The 18,899-nt window shown below is 61.7% G+C and overlaps 1 protein-coding gene across 1 annotated transcript; it reads left to right on the forward strand.

Annotated features, from left to right (window-relative positions):
- Nucleotides 1-830: 830 nt before the first annotated feature.
- On the forward strand, nucleotides 831-16,272 carry ITM2C (integral membrane protein 2C). Its single transcript, XM_066345788.1, has 6 exons — nucleotides 831-1,056; nucleotides 8,539-8,679; nucleotides 10,476-10,664; nucleotides 12,326-12,436; nucleotides 14,387-14,537; nucleotides 15,002-16,272. Exons 1-6 carry the CDS (start codon nucleotides 937-939, stop codon nucleotides 15,091-15,093), a joined length of 804 nt encoding a protein of 267 aa, XP_066201885.1. The 5' UTR covers nucleotides 831-936; the 3' UTR covers nucleotides 15,094-16,272.
- Nucleotides 16,273-18,899: the final 2,627 nt, after the last annotated feature.

Genomic DNA, 18,899 nt, shown 5'->3' on the forward strand with positions numbered 1-18,899 from the left:
CCTGTCATTACTGAGGGGGCAGGCTGTCTTCATTCCTCTACTCCCAGCATCCTCAGCGTGCAAACCCAGGAGCCCTCAGGAAGGTCTGCAGGAAAAAGGATGAAGGAAAATGGATGGTGGGAAATAAATGAGGTGTGGACAAATGCAAGATGCAGGATGCAGGAAAGCAGTTAGGTGCCTGGTCTTGAAGCCTCCTCCCAGGGCCCAGGACAGGTTGGGGGAGAAACTGGCGCAGAGAGCTATGAACAGGTGCAGTGGAAGCTCCAGGTTTCCAAAGAAGAGCTTCTGACGTGGAGCAGAGGGAAATGAGTCTGGGGAAGTGTCTCTAAGCTGCATTTGCCTAGCAAACACTGTTTAACAGACAGTGCTCTGGAGATGCTGGACTTGGAGAAGGGGCTGGAAGGGATAAGGCTGCAAAGAGGGCTGAGTCCATGTCTGAAAGATGGAGAGATGGATGGATGGATGGATGGATGGATGGATGGAAGCAAGGATGGATAGATGGATTATGTATGTATGTATGTATGCATGATGGATGGGTGGATAGATGATGAATGGATGGATGGATGGATAGATGGATGGATGGATGGATGGATAGATGGATGGATGGATGGGTGGATGGATGGATACCGTTAGTGAGTTAGTGAGTAAGTGAGTGAGTGAGTGAGCAAACCTCAGTCCTCCCCAGGTCGGAGCAGCACGCCCGGCAGGGGTCACTGCGCACCCAGTGGGCAGGAAGGGGGCGCAGGCGCTGTGCCAAGGCCCCCCTGTGGTGGGCAGTGGCGGGGAGGGCTGGAGGCGGGGTTAGAGAAAGGGACACGAGCAGGATCCAAACTTCCGGTGCCTGCAGAGAGCGGAGCAGCGGCTGCACGGAGAGAAGCTGCACAGGCAGAGGCTGCACAGGCAGAGGCTGCAGGGCGGAGCCGGCCCGGCACAGCCATGGTGAAGATCAGCTTCCAGCCCGCCGTGGCTGGCATCAAAGGCGACAAGGCCGACAAGGCTTCGGCTTCGGCCCCGACGCCCGGCCCGGCCGCTGAGATTCTGCTGACGCCGGCTCGGGTGAGAGGGGCCGGGGGCTCAGGCGGGCGACCAGGGCAAGCCTCGCCGGCCGCGGGGACCGCCCGAGGCGCACCGGGGCCCCCGCGCCGTGAGCGGAGGCGGGGTGGGTGTCTGGAATGGGGCCCCCATCCTAAAGCCGGGAGAGGGGGCTTTGGTCCTGTCCTAAAGCGGAAGCCAAAGTGTGGGAGGGGGGATCAGAGTCGCTGGTCCTCAGGTGAGGAAGCGCTCAGTGTCCGCTCCAAAAGTGTCGGGGCCCTAGGAGCGCAGCTCCCGAAGAAAAGGAGGGGGCTGGGCGGAGGAAGTTAGAGGAACGTCGTTGGTGGGGGTTTGCGTCTGGTTCCAATCAAGGGGGAAGGGCCGAGTCGAGTCCCCAGGTGGGGGATGGGAGGAGGGTAGATACTGCTTCTCCAAAGTAGGGCGGTGGGTGGTGGTCGGTGGGGAGGGTCTGGAGCCAGCCCAGGGAGAGGGGAAGCGGGACCGCTGATTTCGTCCCAAAGGGGGTGCTTCTAGGGGCAGGGGACGTGGGGCCACTCCGCACCGGAATTGGTGGACCACAAAGTGGTGAAAGATGAAATGGAAATAAACCAGAACCCGCTGGGCCGCACATCCAGGATTCTAGGTTCGGGGTTCCGAAGCAGGGCTCCCCGAGCCCACCCATCCCCTGTCGTCTCTTTCTTCTTCTGCTGGCTCTCGCTCGGGCTGTCCCCTCCACTCGCGGGGAGGGTCCCCCACTGCCCGGGTGTCCCCCCGCATCCCCGCGGCGGGCGCTTTGTAGGGGAGCCTCGGTGCACTCCGCCCCTCCGGCGCCCTCCCCCGCCTCCCCTGCCCCGGGCCTGGGGAGAGAAGGCATTTCGTGGTGGGAAACAGCGGCGTGAAGGCTGACCCGCGGAGGGCCTGGAGGGGGCAGGACGCGTGGCGCCGGCAGGGAGAGCTGCTCTCGCCAGGCTTAGAGAGCCCGAGCGAAGGTGTCTACTTGTCGCTCACCGCGGTATTGAGGTGCACTAAGACACCCCCGCTCCCGTTGAGGCAGGACTTCGAAGAAAAGTCTTTGTCTACTCCCTCTTCCCCAGGCTGGCTCGTGAGGACTCTCCAGCAGTGCCAAGGCCTTCCCCAAGTTGATGGCTCAGATACAGCTCCCCCGGAGAGGAGGGAGGGAGGGGGACGCAGAGGAATATCTGTGCTTTGGAAGAGGGCACTTTGGAGAGAGGCCTAAGGCATGGGTGTCACAGCCTGAGCAAGCACCCTGCGTTCAGAATGTGGATAGCCTGGACAGGGTCCCCCCAAGCCCCTTGGTGTGGTCACTGCAGCGTGGGGGATGCTATGACCGTCACCCAGGCAGCTCCGTCTTCATCTGGCGCCTGGAAGGGGAGGGGCACGCCATATTTGAAGATTAGTCTGCAGCTTTAGTAAAAGTTTGCAAGGGGCACTTCTTGTGGCTCCTTTATCCCTTCCGCTCAGCCCAGGAGGGTACAGGGGTGGGGAGTGCCCCAGGCTGCATTCTTACCCTTTCTCCCAGCTGCCAGGCACCCAGCTGAGGCCTGGAAAACAGAATCCTGCCCCTGAGAGCGCTAGGATTCTGGCAGGAGGGAGGACCAGCCAGACCACGGGAGGATGTAATTCAAACTCCATCAGAAGGTCCACCGAATTTCGCAGGAGTGGCACATTCTCCAGCAGCAGCCCGCTGAGGGTATCAGGCAGGCGGGTGGCAGATGCCAGCATCACCTTGGCTGTAACTGACAACCAGCCTCTGGCTTCAAAATCCAGCGTCCTCTCTTGCCCCTCACCCAGCGTGAAATGGAAATATCCACATCTTCCTGGTGCTGTTTGTAATGGCCCTGAGCCTGCGGAGCGAGGCTCCTCCCCTAGACCTTGTCGGGCAGTCCCCTCACTCTCTTAATTGCCGAGAAGGAGCGCCCAGGAGGGGGATTAAAATCTGACACCTTTAAAACAGATGTGCATATTAGTGAACTTTTATAGCTACTCAAGATCCTGAGGTGGTGGTACTCAGGGGGCTGGGGTATTTCTTCTTGGCTCTGCTAGAATTGGGGCCTTGGGAGGAATTGACTTCCTCACTGGGCCAGTGGGCACATATTCCACATCCAGTGCCCCTGGGTGAGCACAGCAGGCAACAGCGTTCACAGCTGTGGTCTAGCACCAAGTGTCAGCCATTGATTAGGGCACCGAAGGAGGGGGGGTGGGCAGGACAGGCAGGCTGGGTGGGAGGCCCCCGGGAGCTGCGTCATCAGGACAGGTTGCTTGAGTGGTGTGCCACTTTGGTGAGGATGCAGAGGAAAGCTTACCAGAAGGTCTCTTCCTGACTGGAGGTGACTCTGGACCCCTTTCTTGGGGACCAAACTGGACTCAGTAAGATTCAAAGCTGTGGACGGACCACTGGATGAACAGATATGTTCAGTGGGTGAGCCACTCCGGCCGCTGAGAGAAACTGTCGACCCATGTGCAGGCCTGGGGGCCAGGCGAGGGCAGTGGCAGCGCCCTCGGAGCGGGCTCCCCCTGCTTCTGAGCAGAACACCGAAGCACAAGGAGGATTCTGTCCCCAGACCTGCTGCTGGGAGGAAGTGCCTCAGTGGGCCCGGAAAGGGTGGGGGTGGGGGTGGGGGCCCAGCTGGGCCTCCAGCTGCCAGCTCTCCCTGGTGTGTGCCCAGGGGGTAATGAGAAGCCCGGGGCTCTGTGGGAAGCACCCCCTCTTAGCACCTCCTGGCTGCTTCGTTCTTGCTGGTTGGAGGGAGCAACTGGGGCCCCGAGGAGGATTAAAATCTGACACCTTTAGGACAACTGTACCTGTTAATGACTTGGCCAGCCCTGCACCTCCCAGCCCCTCCCCCTCTCCCACAGTCCGCCTGTGTCTGCATGTGCACACACACCTGGCCAGGTGTGGGCATCTCCGGACTCAGCCCGCCCGGGTTGGGGCTGCAAGAAGAAAAAAACATGTTCAATATCTCATCATCTCAGCGCTGGTGATTTTCTCGTTGGTTTTTGCCTTTGATTAATGGCCCCTGTGTCTCTCCCTCCCCAGCCTGCATACCTGAGAATCAGATTTCACCTTCTGTGCCCTGCCCCTGGGCCCTTGGCAGGGGGAGGGTCCCTGCCAGCCAGGAGGGCGGGTCTGGCCAGGCATGGCGTCCTCCTGCCCCGGGACCTTGGTGACAAGGCAGCACAGGCTGTCCTATTCCTGGGCTGCCCTGGGCCTTCCCAGGGAGACTTTGGGGACTGGGACTTTTTTGCCTTCTCTCTCTCTTCCTCTTGGCTTGCCCTTGCATGCCTCAGGGCTGTCAGCAGAGTGCCAGAGAGAATGAGTTTCTCTTAGTGACAAAAAAAAAAACACGTTTCTGGTAAAATCACAGAAGCGCAGCGTCTCCAAGCTCTGTCTCCCGAGGAGAGCCCTTCCAGTGGCTGACGTCCTCCTGTCCTGCCGAGCCTTCTCTCCGGAGTGTCATCCTGACTGTCAGGGACCGAGCAGAATGGCAGAGAGAACCCGCCCAGGCCAGCGAGCAGAGCGGAGGGCCGTGTGGGAGTGTGGTCAGGGGCCCACGCCATTCCCTTCACCTGCCCGCACCTGCGGTCTCTGGACCACAGGGCCACAGGGCAGGAAGGGGCGGCCACTGCTGGCAGAGGCGTGGCCTCTGTTGGCATTGACCCCGCCTGTGTGTGCATCTGAGCACAGCGCTGCATGCTCTTGTGGGCAGAGGGCCTCTGCCCAGTCTCCCCGCCCTCACCAGCCGTTGCCTGTCTCTGTCTCGCACGCGGACACACACTCACACATTGATGCCCTTTGTCTCTCTATGGTCTGAGGCCTGGGAAAGGGAGATGCTGAGGAGTGGGAGAGCCAGGAGGTGAGGAGACGCCTCCCTGCTAGCCTGCAGCGAGGGCTCCCTGTTGGCCTCCTGCTAACAGCCCGCAGGGAGGGCTCCCTGTTGGCCTCCTGCTAACAGCCTGCAGCGAGGGCTCCCTGTTGGCCTCCTGCTAACAGCCTGCAGCGAGGGCTCCCTGTTGGCCTCCTGCTAACAGCCTGCAGCGGGGGCCCAATCAGCTTGCAGTGGGTTTGGAGATGTCACCGAGGGGAGGCAGCTGGGGCGCACTCTCCTGGAGCCACGAGCGTCTGCTGAGGTAATGCTCCGGTTGGCTGGGCTCCCCCTGCCTGCTTTGGCCCTGGCTTTGCTAAATCATTTAATGAGCGCCACTGTGGGGCCGAGTGCAACCAGCAGGCAGAGGCCCGGGCCCCGCTCGGGCCCCCACAGGTCTGGCTCACGTGTCCCGCAGGAGTGCACAGCCAGGCACTTTGCTCAGAAAGCCCAGTTGCCATGGAAACTGTGCAATATTTTTCCTACTCACAAATGGAAGCCCCCAAACGCCTGGCTGTGGCTAACTGCTTCAGGTGTGTATGGGGGAGGGGGGGCCTGTGTTTCTCTGTGTCTCCAGCATGGCGGCTGGGGGCTGCCAGAAGCAGGCCCTGGGCTGTTTTTCTGAATGAGTTGGGCAGCCGAGGAGCCCAAGGGGTGAGGCCCCAGGTTCTGGCCCAGGCTGGCTGCAGTCCCGAGAGGCCACTGTCCGGCTGCTGGTGCCCAGGGCGAGGGGCCTGCGAGTATGCCAGGACTTTGGGAGTCCAGCCTCGGTCTTGACTGTGTAGTTGGTGTCAGGCCCGGGACACCCTGGCGGCGTTGGGGCAGGTGTCAGGGCTCGCCCCCTGTGCGGGGCCCTGTTTTCTGGGAGTGGGGACATCCGTGGTTTCTCATCTGCCTCAGGACAGCCTCTGGTCCTGCTCGTTCTTCCAGCCACGGCTCAGCCGTAGTGCCTCTGGGTGGTCTGGCTGCCCGCAGGCTAGAGGAGTAGGTGCTCACTGGGGGGTGTCAACAGGCAGGAGAGGGAACGCCCACCGCACATCTAGGAAAAGTGGGGGGTCTGCAACCTTCACAGTGCCCAGCGGAGGCCGCGTAAGCCCTACCTCCCTCCGTGGCTGGCAGGCCGGGCCCCTTAGAAACACTGGACCCAGTCAGAAGCAGAAAGGCGGCCAGAACACTGGTCAGCCAGCCTCACCTTGGCTGGGACTTGCTCTGTGGAGCTGGCCCTTGGGGGCTCGCTTCTGTAGCCCGCGGACTGTTTTGTTGCGGTTGTTAAAGCAGTTCACACAGGCTGGCCCCTCTGGTGTCCCTGAACGAAGGGGCAGGGGCCTGGGGGACCCCCGTGCAGCCTCGACAGCTGTCTTGGCGGTGGCCCGAAAAAGGAAAAGTCCGGCTGATAAAGATCTGCTATTTTTATCCAGCACTTTACCCTGTATCGGGGACTTTCAGGTTCTCTGGCTCCTTTAATCCTGACACTCCCTCCCCCCAGGACAAAACCTGGTGGGGAGGCAGTCACCCCCCCAGGACAGTGGGCCCCAGCCCGGACCCCAGCGGACCCAGCCCTCCTTGGGGGCCCCTCTCAACCCTTGGTCCTCTGGATCCTGCAGCCCCACTAAGTACAGATGTGCTCCCAGAGGGCGAGAGTCACAGCTGGTATGGGGTGGAACCTACCTTCTGAGTCGGTGACTGGTCCCCTAGGACTGACCCACTGACAACGCTAGACCCCTGGGGTGGCTTGTTCCTTGTGAGATGCTGACAAAGCCTGACTCCTGGGTGGCCCTGTCTTGTGCTGCTCCTGGGAGCCCATTGGAAAGTCACAGCCATTGCAGACCCGCCTCGTCCAGCAGCGGTCCCTCAGGGCCCCGTGTGCCAGGGCCTGCTGTGCTGTGACCTTGGTTAGCACCCCAGGGTGCTGAGGAGATGCTGGTCGGGTGGGTGGTTTCTCACTCTTGCTTCTCTGGCTTTCATTCCAGTCCCAGCAGCAGGGCCAGGGCGGGGAGGCCTCAGGGCTGCAGATGGGCCTCGCCCTTGGGGGCAGTGGGTTTGACTTTGGCTTCTACCGGGTGTGCTCCCCGGAGCACAGACTGGGGTGATGAGGAGCAGGATCAGCAGGGGCACCTCTCCGCTCTGTGTCTCACCCCGTGGCTGCTGAGGCTGGGGGCTGGCTGGCCTGGTGACAGATGTCCCCAAAGAGGGGCGAGTCCTCCACACCGTCTCTGCCCTTGGCAAGGAGGCATCAGCTCCTGCAGTGGGACTCCCTTCTGCTCCCCGAGGCCCGGACCCCATGTGTGCTAAGCCAGGGGTCCCTGGGAAGGGGACCTGAAGGGCACAGCAGGCTGGGAGCCCCAGCCCCACCAGACCAGACCTCTTGTGCTGACAGACAGGGGCCTGTCCTGGATGACTTGGACCTCAACCGCGTCCTGACCCTCCTGCCACCTGCTCCAGGATAAAGAGAGGAGGGAAAAGGGGGCTGAGCAAGCACTCAGTGGCAGAGGCTGAGGCCCAGAGGAGTTCCTCCCAGCTTCGTGGGGTCCCTCGGCCCTGGCCTCTCACCTCACGCTGGCTGTATGCAGACACCGTGGAGGAGAGCTGGGTGGTGGGCGCTGCAGGCAGAGGAGGGCCTGGCTTGGGGCAGCGGAAGGAGGGGGAGCAGGTGTGAAGATGAGAGACACGAAGGTCCCATAGCTGGTTTAGAGCCCAAGTCGCCAGACTCTCAGTCCAGGGAAAGCCGTGTTCCCGAGATCTGCACGCGTGCCTTCGCCCGCCCGCCCAGACACGTGGGGCCTGGAGCTGGCTCAGGCTGGCTGGCTGCTTCTCAGCAGCCCTGCAGCTCCTGTCCTGAGCGCGAGTCGGGCTCCCACGGCAGCCTTCTCACCAGGAGCCTCTTGCCCTGGCGGCAGCTGCTGCTGCCACGGCCACGTCTCCCTCCTGGCAGACGTCCCCTGGCTCCCGGAAGCCTCCAGACCTCGCCCCGCAGGCTCCTGTCCTGACAGCCCGCCCGGCGCTGCCAGCCGGCCGAGGTCTGTGTGCGCTCTCCACGGGCCCAGTGCTGCCTGACGGGACGGGGAAGGGCCCCCGTGCCCAGACCCCGGGGGCCTCCTGGAGCCCCCGTCCTCATCAGCCAGTGGGCGACTCCTGCCACGGTCCCGCCCACGGCGCCCTCTCCCATCCGTCCACCCCGTGGACTCCGGCCTTCCGGTTGATCTTGTCTCTCTCCACCTTAGAAGCCTTCCCTGCCTCCCCACTGCCCAGAGCACCCCAATTCCTACAGGTGACTAGACTGGCACAATCAGGAAGGCCCTCTGTGGTCCCCCCCTTCTCTGTCTGAGAGAGTATACTGCAGTCACAGCTGGTCACATGAGTCCACAGCACGGGGAATTCCAGCTGCCCCTGCTGAGCCCCAGTGTGTCACTTTATGTGGCTTTGTGGTGGGTCTCGATTTCTGTGTACGGGGGAGCTGGGGAGCGCCCAAAGCTTCCTTTCCTTCCACGTAGTGGTCGGTGGTCCCTCCCCTGACCCCAGGGCTCCCTCCCGGCCAGCAGGGAGAGGTCTGGCTTCGGGAAAGGGGTGGGAGGGGTCTGGGGTGCGGGACCACACCCAGCTGACCCTGCACTGCTGTCCACAGGAGGAGCGGCCTCCCCACCACCGCCACAAGAAGGCGGGCACCGTGGGGGGCGTGTGCTACCTGTCGATGGGCATGGTCGTGCTGCTCATGGGCCTTGTGTTCGCCTCCGTCTACATCTACCGATACTTCTTCCTCACTCAGGTGAGGCCGGGCGCGGGGAGGCAGGGGAGACCTCCGAGGGGAGCAGTCTGCAGGGAATGTGGGAGCTGGCAGAAGAGGGCAGCGTGGGCAGGGAAAGGGGGAGCAGCAGGAAACCTTGGACATGCCCCCCCGGGGGGGGGGGCTCAGGCCAGCCCATCCTCAGCCCCTTGTCCTGGGGGGGGCCTCACACTCACTGGTCCAGGAGCCAGGACTGGGGCCCTGTTCCCTAACACCCACGGGTCCTGGACGAGAGTCTTGACTCATTGAATCAGACACACTTGAGGTCAGCAGGAAGCTAGGGTACAGTCCGTGGTGGGAAGCCGGGATTGGAATCTAGGCCTGTGTCACCCCGGGCCATTGTCACCAGAAACTCGGATCCAGCAGAAATTGGAACTCTGTGATCCCATCGGAGTCCGAACCCTGTGCCCACAGGAAGCCCAGCTCGTGTTGAGACGCTGGGTTATGAAAGGAGAAAGGAGGGTGGGCTTACGGGCGGGCTCAGCACCTCCTTCTGTACAGGGGGCCCTGGCCACAGTCACACCCCCGCCGTCCGCTCACACTGCCCGTCTGAGCGGGAGACTGGCTGGGAGAACTGTTCACGGCCACAGCCCGGACCCAGGGAGGGAGGCAGTGTCCACACGTCCTCAGAACCGAAAGTAGTTAAATTAAACAGGAACCGTAAGCGCAATGAACGGGGACTTTCAGAGGGACAGAGAGGCCGCAGGTTGCCAGTTACTCATGACGCGAGTGACCTCCCACCCTCGAGCGCTGGGCGCTCACTTCCGTCGTCATCCAGTTTCCACACAGTGCAAGTCACTGAAGAGCTTCTGTCCCCTGGGACTTTCCCCTGGGAACCTGCTGGTTTCCCCTTTGGGCCTCCCTCCCCTCCCCACCATGGCGGGCTCCCCACCCGTTCCAGGTTTTCACTTTCCTGTGTGGGACCCTCGGGCCTTTTCTCGTTGTGGCCACAGCCCTCCCCCCGACCCACCCTGGCTCCTGGCCCCCCCCCCTGTTCCCAGCTCTCGCTCACACACTGGGGTTCCTCTCCCATCGCAAGTCCCAGGGACTGGGGCACTGAGAGCAGTGTCCAGGTCTGTGGCCTGGGACCCTGGGACTCACGCACGACCACTCATCCTGAAAGTCTGCGTGGAGAGAACAGGGGAGTTCTGTCCAGTTCAGGCCAGCGGTCGGGGCCCAGGTGGAGGAGCCCTCGGGGAAGTCCGAGTAGGCCACCCGGTCAGTCACGTGGCCTCCGTCACGTCACACGGCCTCCCCGCCTGTATGGATGGAGTGATTAGGCCGGGCACTCCAGGGACACAGCCTTCCTCAAGGTTTCTCATGAGGCCTGGGGTCCGGGGAAGGCCGTGTGAGGTTGGGCGAGGGGCTGGAGTCACCAAGGGCTGCTGCTCAGCGCGCGCTGCCCGCGTTTGCCCCGAGGACCCCCCGCCCACCCCAAGCTCTCTATCAGGGGTCCGTCCGTCCCTCTGGGTCTCCCCGCCGCTGGTCTGCCACATTTCCCGAGCACAGACTCAGACTTGGAGGGCAGAGGAACCCTGAGGAAGCATCTCATTTTCCAGATGGGGAAGCTGAGACGCAGAGAAGTCGTCCGCCTAGGGAGCGGCAGGCAGGCTCACCCTCCCAGACTCCCCACGTCTGTCAGTCTCCCCATCTGTGAAATGGGTCCCACGGCCTCACCCTCCCGGCATCCCCGGACCGTAGGGCCTCAAGAACGGTAGCCGGGGCGATGCCGGGGGCACCGTGTGACCAGTCTGCCTCTCTCCCTTTCCCTCGCTCAGCTGGCCCGAGACAACTTCTTCCACTGCGGCGTCTTCTACGAGGACTCCCTGTCCTCCCAGGTCCGCACGCGGCTGGAGCTGGAGGAGGACGTGAAGATCTACCTCGAGGACAACTATGAGCGCATCAACGTGCCCGTGCCCCAGTTTGGCGGCGGCGACCCTGCGGACATCATCCATGACTTCCAGCGGGTGAGGCTGGCCGGGGTCAGGGCGGGGCGGGGAGCCCAGGTGAGGCTGGCCGGGGTCAGGGCGGGGCGGGGAGCCCAGGTGAGGCTGGCCGGGGTCAGGGCGGGGAGAGGGGGGCCCAGGTGAGGCTGGCCAGGGGTGGGGCAGGGAGAGGGGGGCCCAGGTGAGGCTGGCCAGGGGCAGGGCGGGGAGAGGGGGGCCCAGGTGAGGTTGGCCGGGGTCAGGGCGGGGCGGGGAGCCCAGGTGAGGCTGGCCAGGGTCAGGGCGGGGAGAGGGGGGCCCAGGTGAGGCTGGCCGGGGTCAGGGCGGGGCAGGGAGCCCAGGTGAGGCTGGCCGGGGTCAGGGCGGGGCGGGGAGCCCAGGTGAGGCTGGCCGGAGTCAGGGCGGGGCGGGGAGAGGGGGGCCCAGGTGAGGCTGGCCGGAGTCAGGGCGGGGCGGGGAGAGGGGGGCCCAGGTGAGGCTGGCCGGAGTCAGGGCGGGGCGGGGAGAGGGGGGCCCAGGTGAGGCTGGCCGGGGTCAGGGCGGGGCGGGGAGCCCAGGTGAGGCTGGCCGGGGTCAGGGCGGGGCGGGGAGCCCAGGTGAGGCTGGCCAGGGGTGGGGCAGGGAGAGGGGGGGCCCAGGTGAGGCTGGCCAGGGTCAGGGCGGGGCGGGGAGCCCAGGCGAGGCTGGCCGGAGTCAGGGCGGGGCAGGGAGCCCAGGTGAGGCTGGCCGGGGTCAGGGTGGGGCGGGGAGAGGGGGGCCCGGGTGAGGCTGGCCAGGGGCAGGGTGGGGAGAGGGGAGCCCAGGTGAGGCTGGCCGGGGTCAGGGCGGGGCGGGGAGAGGGGGGCCCAGGTGAGGCTGGCCAGGGTCAGGGCGGGGCGGGGAGCCCAGGTGAGGCTGGCCGGGGTGGGGCGGGGAGAGGGGGGCCCAGGTGAGGTTGGCCAGGGGCAGGGTGGGGAGAGAGGGGCCCAGGTGAGGCTGGCCAGGGGCGGGGCGGGGCGGGGAGAGGGGGGCCCGGGGCCCCGCAGCTCTCCCTCCACCCAGAGTCCTAGGAAGGACAAGCATGAGAGGAGAGGGCTGGTGTCCCTTGCGCAGCCTGTGACTACCTACAGAGTAAAGTCAGCTGTGTGCAGGACCCTGCTGCACTTGAGCGTTGTCAAGGTCTGAAAGACATCGCTTTCGTCGTCGTGTGGGTGGTGCAGTTATCGCTGGACAGGAACTAGCCGTGGGGGTTCTCGGCACTGGACGGCTGCAGGCGCTGGCTGTCGTGGGTCAGGCTGGGTCCCGTTTTATAGACATTTCATCGGGTGCAGCACAGAGAGAGAGAGCCTGGGACGGCGCACGTCTCGCTGAGGGGCCACAGAGATGGCCCTCGTGGCTTTGATGGAATGCAGCTGGGATGTTACTATGTTCCCCAAACCTCAGCTCTAACCCCATGAGAGAAACCCTTGTGACAACCGAAGCATTTAACCGTTGGTGGCTTTTATCCATCTAGTCAGTGGAACCTGCTAGAGACCCAGGCTAGGAGAGGAGCAGACAAGGGGAGCACCGCCCGGTGTTCAGGGCAGCGGGGTCTGTCCCCCACGGCATGGGGGGGGTTCCTGCCTTCACTGGCCGGAGGCCTCTCACAGCCCTTCCGGGCCAAGCCTGTCCCGGAGGGACTGACGTGGCCCCCTCCCTCCCAGGGTCTGACCGCCTACCACGACATCTCTCTGGACAAGTGCTACGTCATCGAGCTCAACACCACCATCGTGCTGCCCCCGCGCAACTTCTGGGAGCTCCTCATGAACGTGAAGGTGAGTGGTGGTGCTGGCGGCCTCTTGTCCCGCCCTGGCCGTCCTCCCTTGTGGCAGCCAGGCCTGGGGCCGGACGGGGGGTCTGTGCCCCCGTCCCTGCCCCCGTCCACACCCAGGTCCACAGCTCACTCCACACCCCACCCCACGTTCCGGTGTGTGTCCCCGTCCCTGCCCCCGTCCACACCCGGGTCCACAGCTCACTCCATACCCCACCCCACGTTCCGGTCCATGACCCCGTCCCTGCCCCCGTCCACACCCGGGTCCATAGCTCACTCCATACCCCACCCCACGTTCCGGTACGTGACCCTGTCCCTGCCCCCGTCCACACCCGGGTCCATAGCTCACTCCATACCCCACCCCACGTTCCGGTCTGTGACCCCGTCCCTGCCCCCGTCCACACCCGGGTCCACAGCTCACTCCACACCCCACCCCACGTTCCGGTGTGTGTCCCCGTCCCTGCCCCCGTCCTCACCCGGGTCCACAGCTCACTCCACACCACACCCCACGTTCCGGTCCATGACCCCGTCCCTGGCCCCGTCCACACCCAGGTCCACAGCTCACTTCACACCCCACCCCATGTTCCGGTGTGTGCCCCCGTCCCTGCCCCCGTCCACACCCGAGTCCACAGCTCACTCCACACCCCACGTTCCAGTCTGTGACCCCGTCCCTGCCCCTGTCCACACCCGAGTCCACAGCTCACTCCATACCCCACCCCACGTTCCGGTGTGTGACCCCGTCCCTGCCCCCGTCCACACCCGAGTCCACAGCTCACTCCACACCCCACCCCACGTTCCGGTGTGTGACCCCGTCCCTGCCCCCGTCCACACCCGGGTCCACAGCTCACTCCACACCCCACCCCACGTTCCGGTCCGTGACCCCGTCCCTGCCCCCGTCCACACCCGGGTCCACAGCTCACTCCACACCCCACCCCACGTTCCAGTCCGTGACCCCGTCCCTGCCCCCGTCCACACCCGAGTCCACAGCTCACTCCATACCCCACCCCACGTTCCAGTCCGTGACCCCGTCCCTGCCCCCGTCCACACCCGGGTCCACAGCTCACTCCATACCCCACCCCACGTTCCAGTCCGTGACCCCGTCCCTGCCCCCGTCCACACCCGGGTCCACAGCTCACTCCATACCCCACCCCACGTTCCGGTCCGTGACCCCGTCCCTGCCCCCGTCCACACCCGGGTCCACAGCTCACTCCACACCCCCCCCCACGTTCCGGTGTGTGTCCCCGTCCCTGTCCCCGTCCACACCCGGGTCCACAGCTCACTCCATACCCCACCCCACGTTCCGGTGTGTGTCCCCGTCCCTGCCCCCGTCCTCACCCGAGTCCACAGCTCACTCCATACCCCACCCCACGTTCCGGTGTGTGTCCCCGTCCCTGCCCCCGTCCACACCCGGGTCCACAGCTCACTCCACACCCTACCCCACGTTTCAGTCCGTGACCCCGTCCCTGCCCCAGTCCACAGCTCACTTCACAGCTCACTCCACACCCCACCCCACGTTCCGGTGTGTGTCCCCGTCCCTGCCCCCGTCCACACCCGGGTCCACAGCTCACTCCACACCCTACCCCATGTTTCAGTCCGTGACCCCGTCCCTGCCCCAGTCCACAGCTCACTTCACAGCGCACCCCACGCTCTAGTCCGTGTCCTGCTCCACGCCCCAGGCGCAGTGCAGAGAGAGGCCGGGGCCCTGCCCCTGTTGGGGGAGGAGACCAGAGGAGCAGTGTACATGTATTTGGTACGGCAGGAAGTACGTGGGGATCTTAGAAAGTCGAGCTGTGAAGCCTTAGGACAAGGGAGGGGGGCCGTGTGTGCATTTCAGCGACAGGGGTGACACAGCCCGAGAGAGCAGGAGGAGGGGACGGGAGTGGGCACTGAGCCAGTGATGACCACAGGAGGGGAAGCCTGGGTCCTGACTGCCCGAGGGCCCCTCCCTTTGCAGAGGGGGACCTACCTGCCGCAGACGTACATCATCCAGGAGGAGATGGTGGTCACCGAGCACGTCAGCGACAAGGAGGCGCTGGGCTCCTTCATCTACCACCTGTGCAATGGGAAGGACACCTACCGGCTGCGGCGCCGGGCTACCCGGAGGCGTGAGTGGCCCCTGTCCTGGCCTCCAACCCGGCCGTCCAGCAGTGCCTGGCCCCAGAGCTGGAGAGAGCCACGGCATTCATCGCTCAGGTTAACTGAGCACTTAACTACAGGCCACACACCGTTTTACAGTTTTATGTCCTTAAAGAGTATGTTATCATTGTCATCATTATTACGATCACTGTCACCTCTCCCCCTTTAAAGGTGAGGCAGCTTCGGCACAGAGAAGTTAATGAACACCTCTAAAGTCACACAGCAGGAGGGCAATCTGCCCCCAGCTCCCAAGCTCTCAGCCTTTTCCTGCCGGGCCTCTGGGTAGATCTGGGCTTGTTCTGGGCTTGTTCTGGGCCGCCTGCTCCCCTCAGCTCTGAGGTCCGCTCGGGCTCTGTGGCTGGTGGCTTTTGTAGCCCGGCCAGCTCTGGGCCAGGACTCAGGCCTCACTGGGATTTCTCTGTCCCCCCTCCAGGGATCAACAAGCGTGGGGCCAAGAACTGCAATGCCATCCGCCACTTTGAGAACACCTTCGTGGTGGAGACACTCATCTGCCAGGCGGTGTGACGTCCTCTTCTCCCTCTCAGTCCCGCCCCCCCCCCCACACACCTTTTTTCTTCCCTCTACTCTCTGGCCCATCTCTGGCCCCTCACTTAGCTTGTACTTTGAACGCCTTTCCATAGCTGTGACGTGTCTTCCCATTCCTGTCCAGCCCTGCCTGCCTCTCTGTACCAGAGCTGTGACCTCTCGAGAACCCCACTTCCATGGACCTCCCAGGCCCCGGGGGACACAGGGTGCCCCAAGGCGGTTTCTGTGACCATCATCTCGGAGTTGGGTCTTCCAGGACCCAGCCCACAGCTGCACTGGCAGTCCACGGGAAGGACACAGTGGAGGGGCCGGGCACAGAGGGTCCTGGGCTAGGGGACGCGGCTGGGGGAGGGGTGTGGAGTGGGGTTCAGAAACGTCCGCACGGTTGGGGAAGTCCCGATGGTTTTACCCTCGGATGGCACACTTCCTCCCGTGTCCCAGCTCCTGGGTCTGGGCTGAGGGTGGGGGGCTCTGCCCGGGGAGGAACCCCTCCCCCCCAGAGCACATGAGAAGGTGGTTGTCCCGGGGGTCTCCCAAGACTCCTGTCAGTGCCTTCAGCCCACCAGGGGGAGCCGGGAGCTTTGGGGAGGGGATGAGTTCGTCAAGCACAATCATTGAGTGGAACCAAAGAGAGAGGAGCCAGGCCCCCAGCACTGGCCCCCCCAGGAGCACAGGCAGGGCCCCACAGCCTCTGGCACATTGGAACAGGGCGGGGGGGGGAGGTCGCTCCTCACCCTGTGCTGTTGGGCTGAGCGCAGCACTGACCTGGCGTGGGCTGTGGGTCCTGCTGGGCGGGTGGGGGCTCCTTGCTTCCTCCAAGCTTAGAGCTGTTCTCTTTTCGAGGATGATGTGGAGAGGGGGGAGAGCCACCTGGTACTTGCACACCCTGCCTCCCCTTTGTTCTGAAATTCCCCTCCCTCTCCGCTTTGGGGGAACGCATCATTTTTCCTTTGCCTTCTCGCTTTGCATGTTTTTACTGATCATCCGATACATACGCTAACTGCTCTGAGCCCCCAGCCTTGCAGAGGAGGGCGTCGACGCCTCCAGTCAGACGGATGGAGGAGCTCCCTGGAGATGAAACTTATTAAACGCTTTGTATATTTTCTCAGATCTCTTTTCAGAAGTATCTATAGAACAATAAAAATCTTTGACTTCTGACTCTGACTTGAAAGTGGCAGGTGGGGGTGGACATAGGGCAGGGGTGTGCCATCTGGTGGGCTCCACGGGGGATCTGGGGACAGAGTGCAGGGGTGTTGGGAGGAGGCAGCAGGCCCTGGCATCTGACCCCTGCAGAGGTGCGCCTGCTCCCTGACTCAGCTGAGGACCAGAGATATCATCTCTTCCCCCCTCCACCCCCCAGCCAGGGACATGCACATCTCACAGGCAAGAGAAGAAAAAGGCTTTAAGAGCTTACACAGCCTGCCCAAGGTTATGCTGCTTTTAAGTGCCTGTAAAACAGAAGGTGACATCATTGCTTGTCCTTAAGCACAAGGACTTGGTGTCATGTTCTCCACAATTTCTGGGCCACGTAGGTGGATCTGAGCTGTGGTTTGGCGTGAGTCAGGCCCACGTTCTGCAGAGAAGGAAGCAGGGGAGCAGCCCAGAGCCTGGGCTGAGTGGGCCCCAGAGGCAGGACCTGGGTCCTGCCCTGGGGATGAGGATTAGTCCTGCAAGGGACCTAAACGACAGATTAATGCAGACACACCTGTTCTCCCTTTTGCAAAGACCCCAGTCTAAATGCAGTGCAGTCGTAATCAGAATGCCCACGTGCTTTATTTTTTTTACCTTGATGCATGCAGTTCTTTTAGGAGAGTGCCCCTGGAGAATAGCTCCTAAGTACCAAGTATTACAAACTTGCATAAATAAAGAGTTCGGTGTAGCAAAGGAAATGGTCAACAGGACGTGATGGAGGACCCGGGAGTTGAGTTGACTTCAAGGAAATTTAGTGGGGGACACGTGGGTTCATTTTAATGGAACTAGCCATTTCAACAAAAATTAAGCTGGATCCTATTTCCTTGTGACAAAATTCTAGATGAATGAAAGGTTTTAATTATGGAATGAAGCCATAAAAGTACTTGAGATGATTTAAAAATCTTGGAGGAAGAAAGTCCTTTCTAAGCACGACATCCACCAATAACTTGGACTATGAAAAATTAGAATTTATACACAACAAAGCACTAGGTTAAAAGATTTATAAGCTGCCAAACGGAGATGTTCTTAAAACGGCTACTTTCCCTAATATGCAAAGTTCTTAATATGAAAAAACGAACAACCCAATAATAGATGAAGAGGCAAAGGATATAAACGGGCAGTTCACAGAGAAATACAAACGGATCATTGTCAAACATGAAAAGATGGTTTATCACTGGTACATAGAAAATACAAAACAAACAGGCAGATACATTGTTGCAGGGAGGGTTTAATTTTATAATATGGCATGTTTACACTATATAAGTTATATATAAGTCACTAGCATGTAAGTTACAGAGCACATAGACCCAAGTGCACCTGGGAGTCCACCTGCTAATTTACCAAACAAAAGACTGTCTATGCCACCGAATTCCTTGCACGCATCTCTCCCTTTGTTGCCGGGTAACAAACCACCACGGAACCTAATGGCCGAACAGAGGTTTATTTTTCCTGATTCTGCAGGATGAGTCTGTTCTGGGCGTGACTGATTCTAGCACTCTCCAGCTCGCTGCTCCCTGCTTTGCATTCAGTTGGGAGATTGCTGGGCTGGAACATTCAGGATGGTTCCTCCCTTCTCCACCTTGCTCACTGGTGTATGGCCTCCCATCAAGAACCTAGCCTAAGGCCCTGGCCGGTTGGCTCAGTGGTAGAGCGTCAGCCTGGCATGCAAGGGGTCCCGGGTTCGATTCCCGGCCAGAGCACACAGGAGAAGCGCCCATCTGCTTCTCCACCCCTCCCCCTCTCCTTCCTCTCTGTCTCTCTCTTCCCCTCCCGCAGCGAGGCTCCATTGGAGCAAAGATGGGCCGGGACGCTGGGGATGGCTCCTTGGCCTCTGCCCCAGGCGCTAGAGTGGCTCTGGTCGCAACAGAGCGACGCCCCAGAAGGGCAGAGCATCGCCCCCTGGTGGGTGTGCCGGGTGGATCCCGGTCGGGCACGTGCGGGAGTCTGTCTGACTGTTTCTCCCCATTTCCAGCTTCAGAAAAATACAAAAAAGAAAAAAAAAAAAAAAGAACCTAGCCTAGTGCCTGACCTGTGGTGGCACAGTGGATAAAGCGTCGACTTGGAATGCTGAGTTTGCCGGTTCAAAACCCTGGGCTTGCCTGGTCAAGGCACGGTCAAGGCACATATGGGAGTTGATGCTTCCTGCTCCTCCCCCTGTTCTCTCTATCTCTTTCCTCTCTCTCTCTCTCTCTCTCCAATAAAAAGGGATAAATAAAATCTTAAAAAAAAAAAAAAAAAAAAAGAGCCTAGCCTAGACTGCCTAACCACTTGGCAACTGACCTCGAAAGGAGGGGAAGCCCTAATGGCCAGTCCTCTGAAGGCCTGGAACCGAAGTTCCAGAAGGTACGTCATTGCGTTTTTGGTCGAAGCCGGTCACAGAAACAGCCCTGATTTAAGCGGAGGGGAAGTAGACCATCTTGAGATGTGGGGAGAAGCACGCAAGAAATGTTGGCTCCCCTGTTCAGAGACTTCCCACATCATCCCAGCCCCCCCCCCCCATATCTATACCTCAAGGGACATTGAAGACACGTCAATTCTTAGATCTACACACAATCATGAAAAGATGTCAATTTCCCAGAAATTGGCCAATCGCC

Source organism: Saccopteryx leptura, chromosome 7 (assembly GCF_036850995.1).
Source record: "Saccopteryx leptura isolate mSacLep1 chromosome 7, mSacLep1_pri_phased_curated, whole genome shotgun sequence".
NCBI lineage: Eukaryota > Metazoa > Chordata > Mammalia > Chiroptera > Emballonuridae > Saccopteryx > Saccopteryx leptura.

Bases quoted from the DNA above. Each gene is read 5' to 3' on its own strand.
- ITM2C (XM_066345788.1), top strand. From the start codon at position 937: ATGGTGAAGATCAGCTTCCAGCCCGCCGTGGCTGGCATCAAAGGCGAC. The intron at 1,057-8,538 runs GTGAGAGGGGCC...TGCTGTCCACAG, and splicing joins TTCTGCTGACGCCGGCTCGG to GAGGAGCGGCCTCCCCACCA. The intron at 8,680-10,475 runs GTGAGGCCGGGC...TCCCTCGCTCAG, and splicing joins GATACTTCTTCCTCACTCAG to CTGGCCCGAGACAACTTCTT.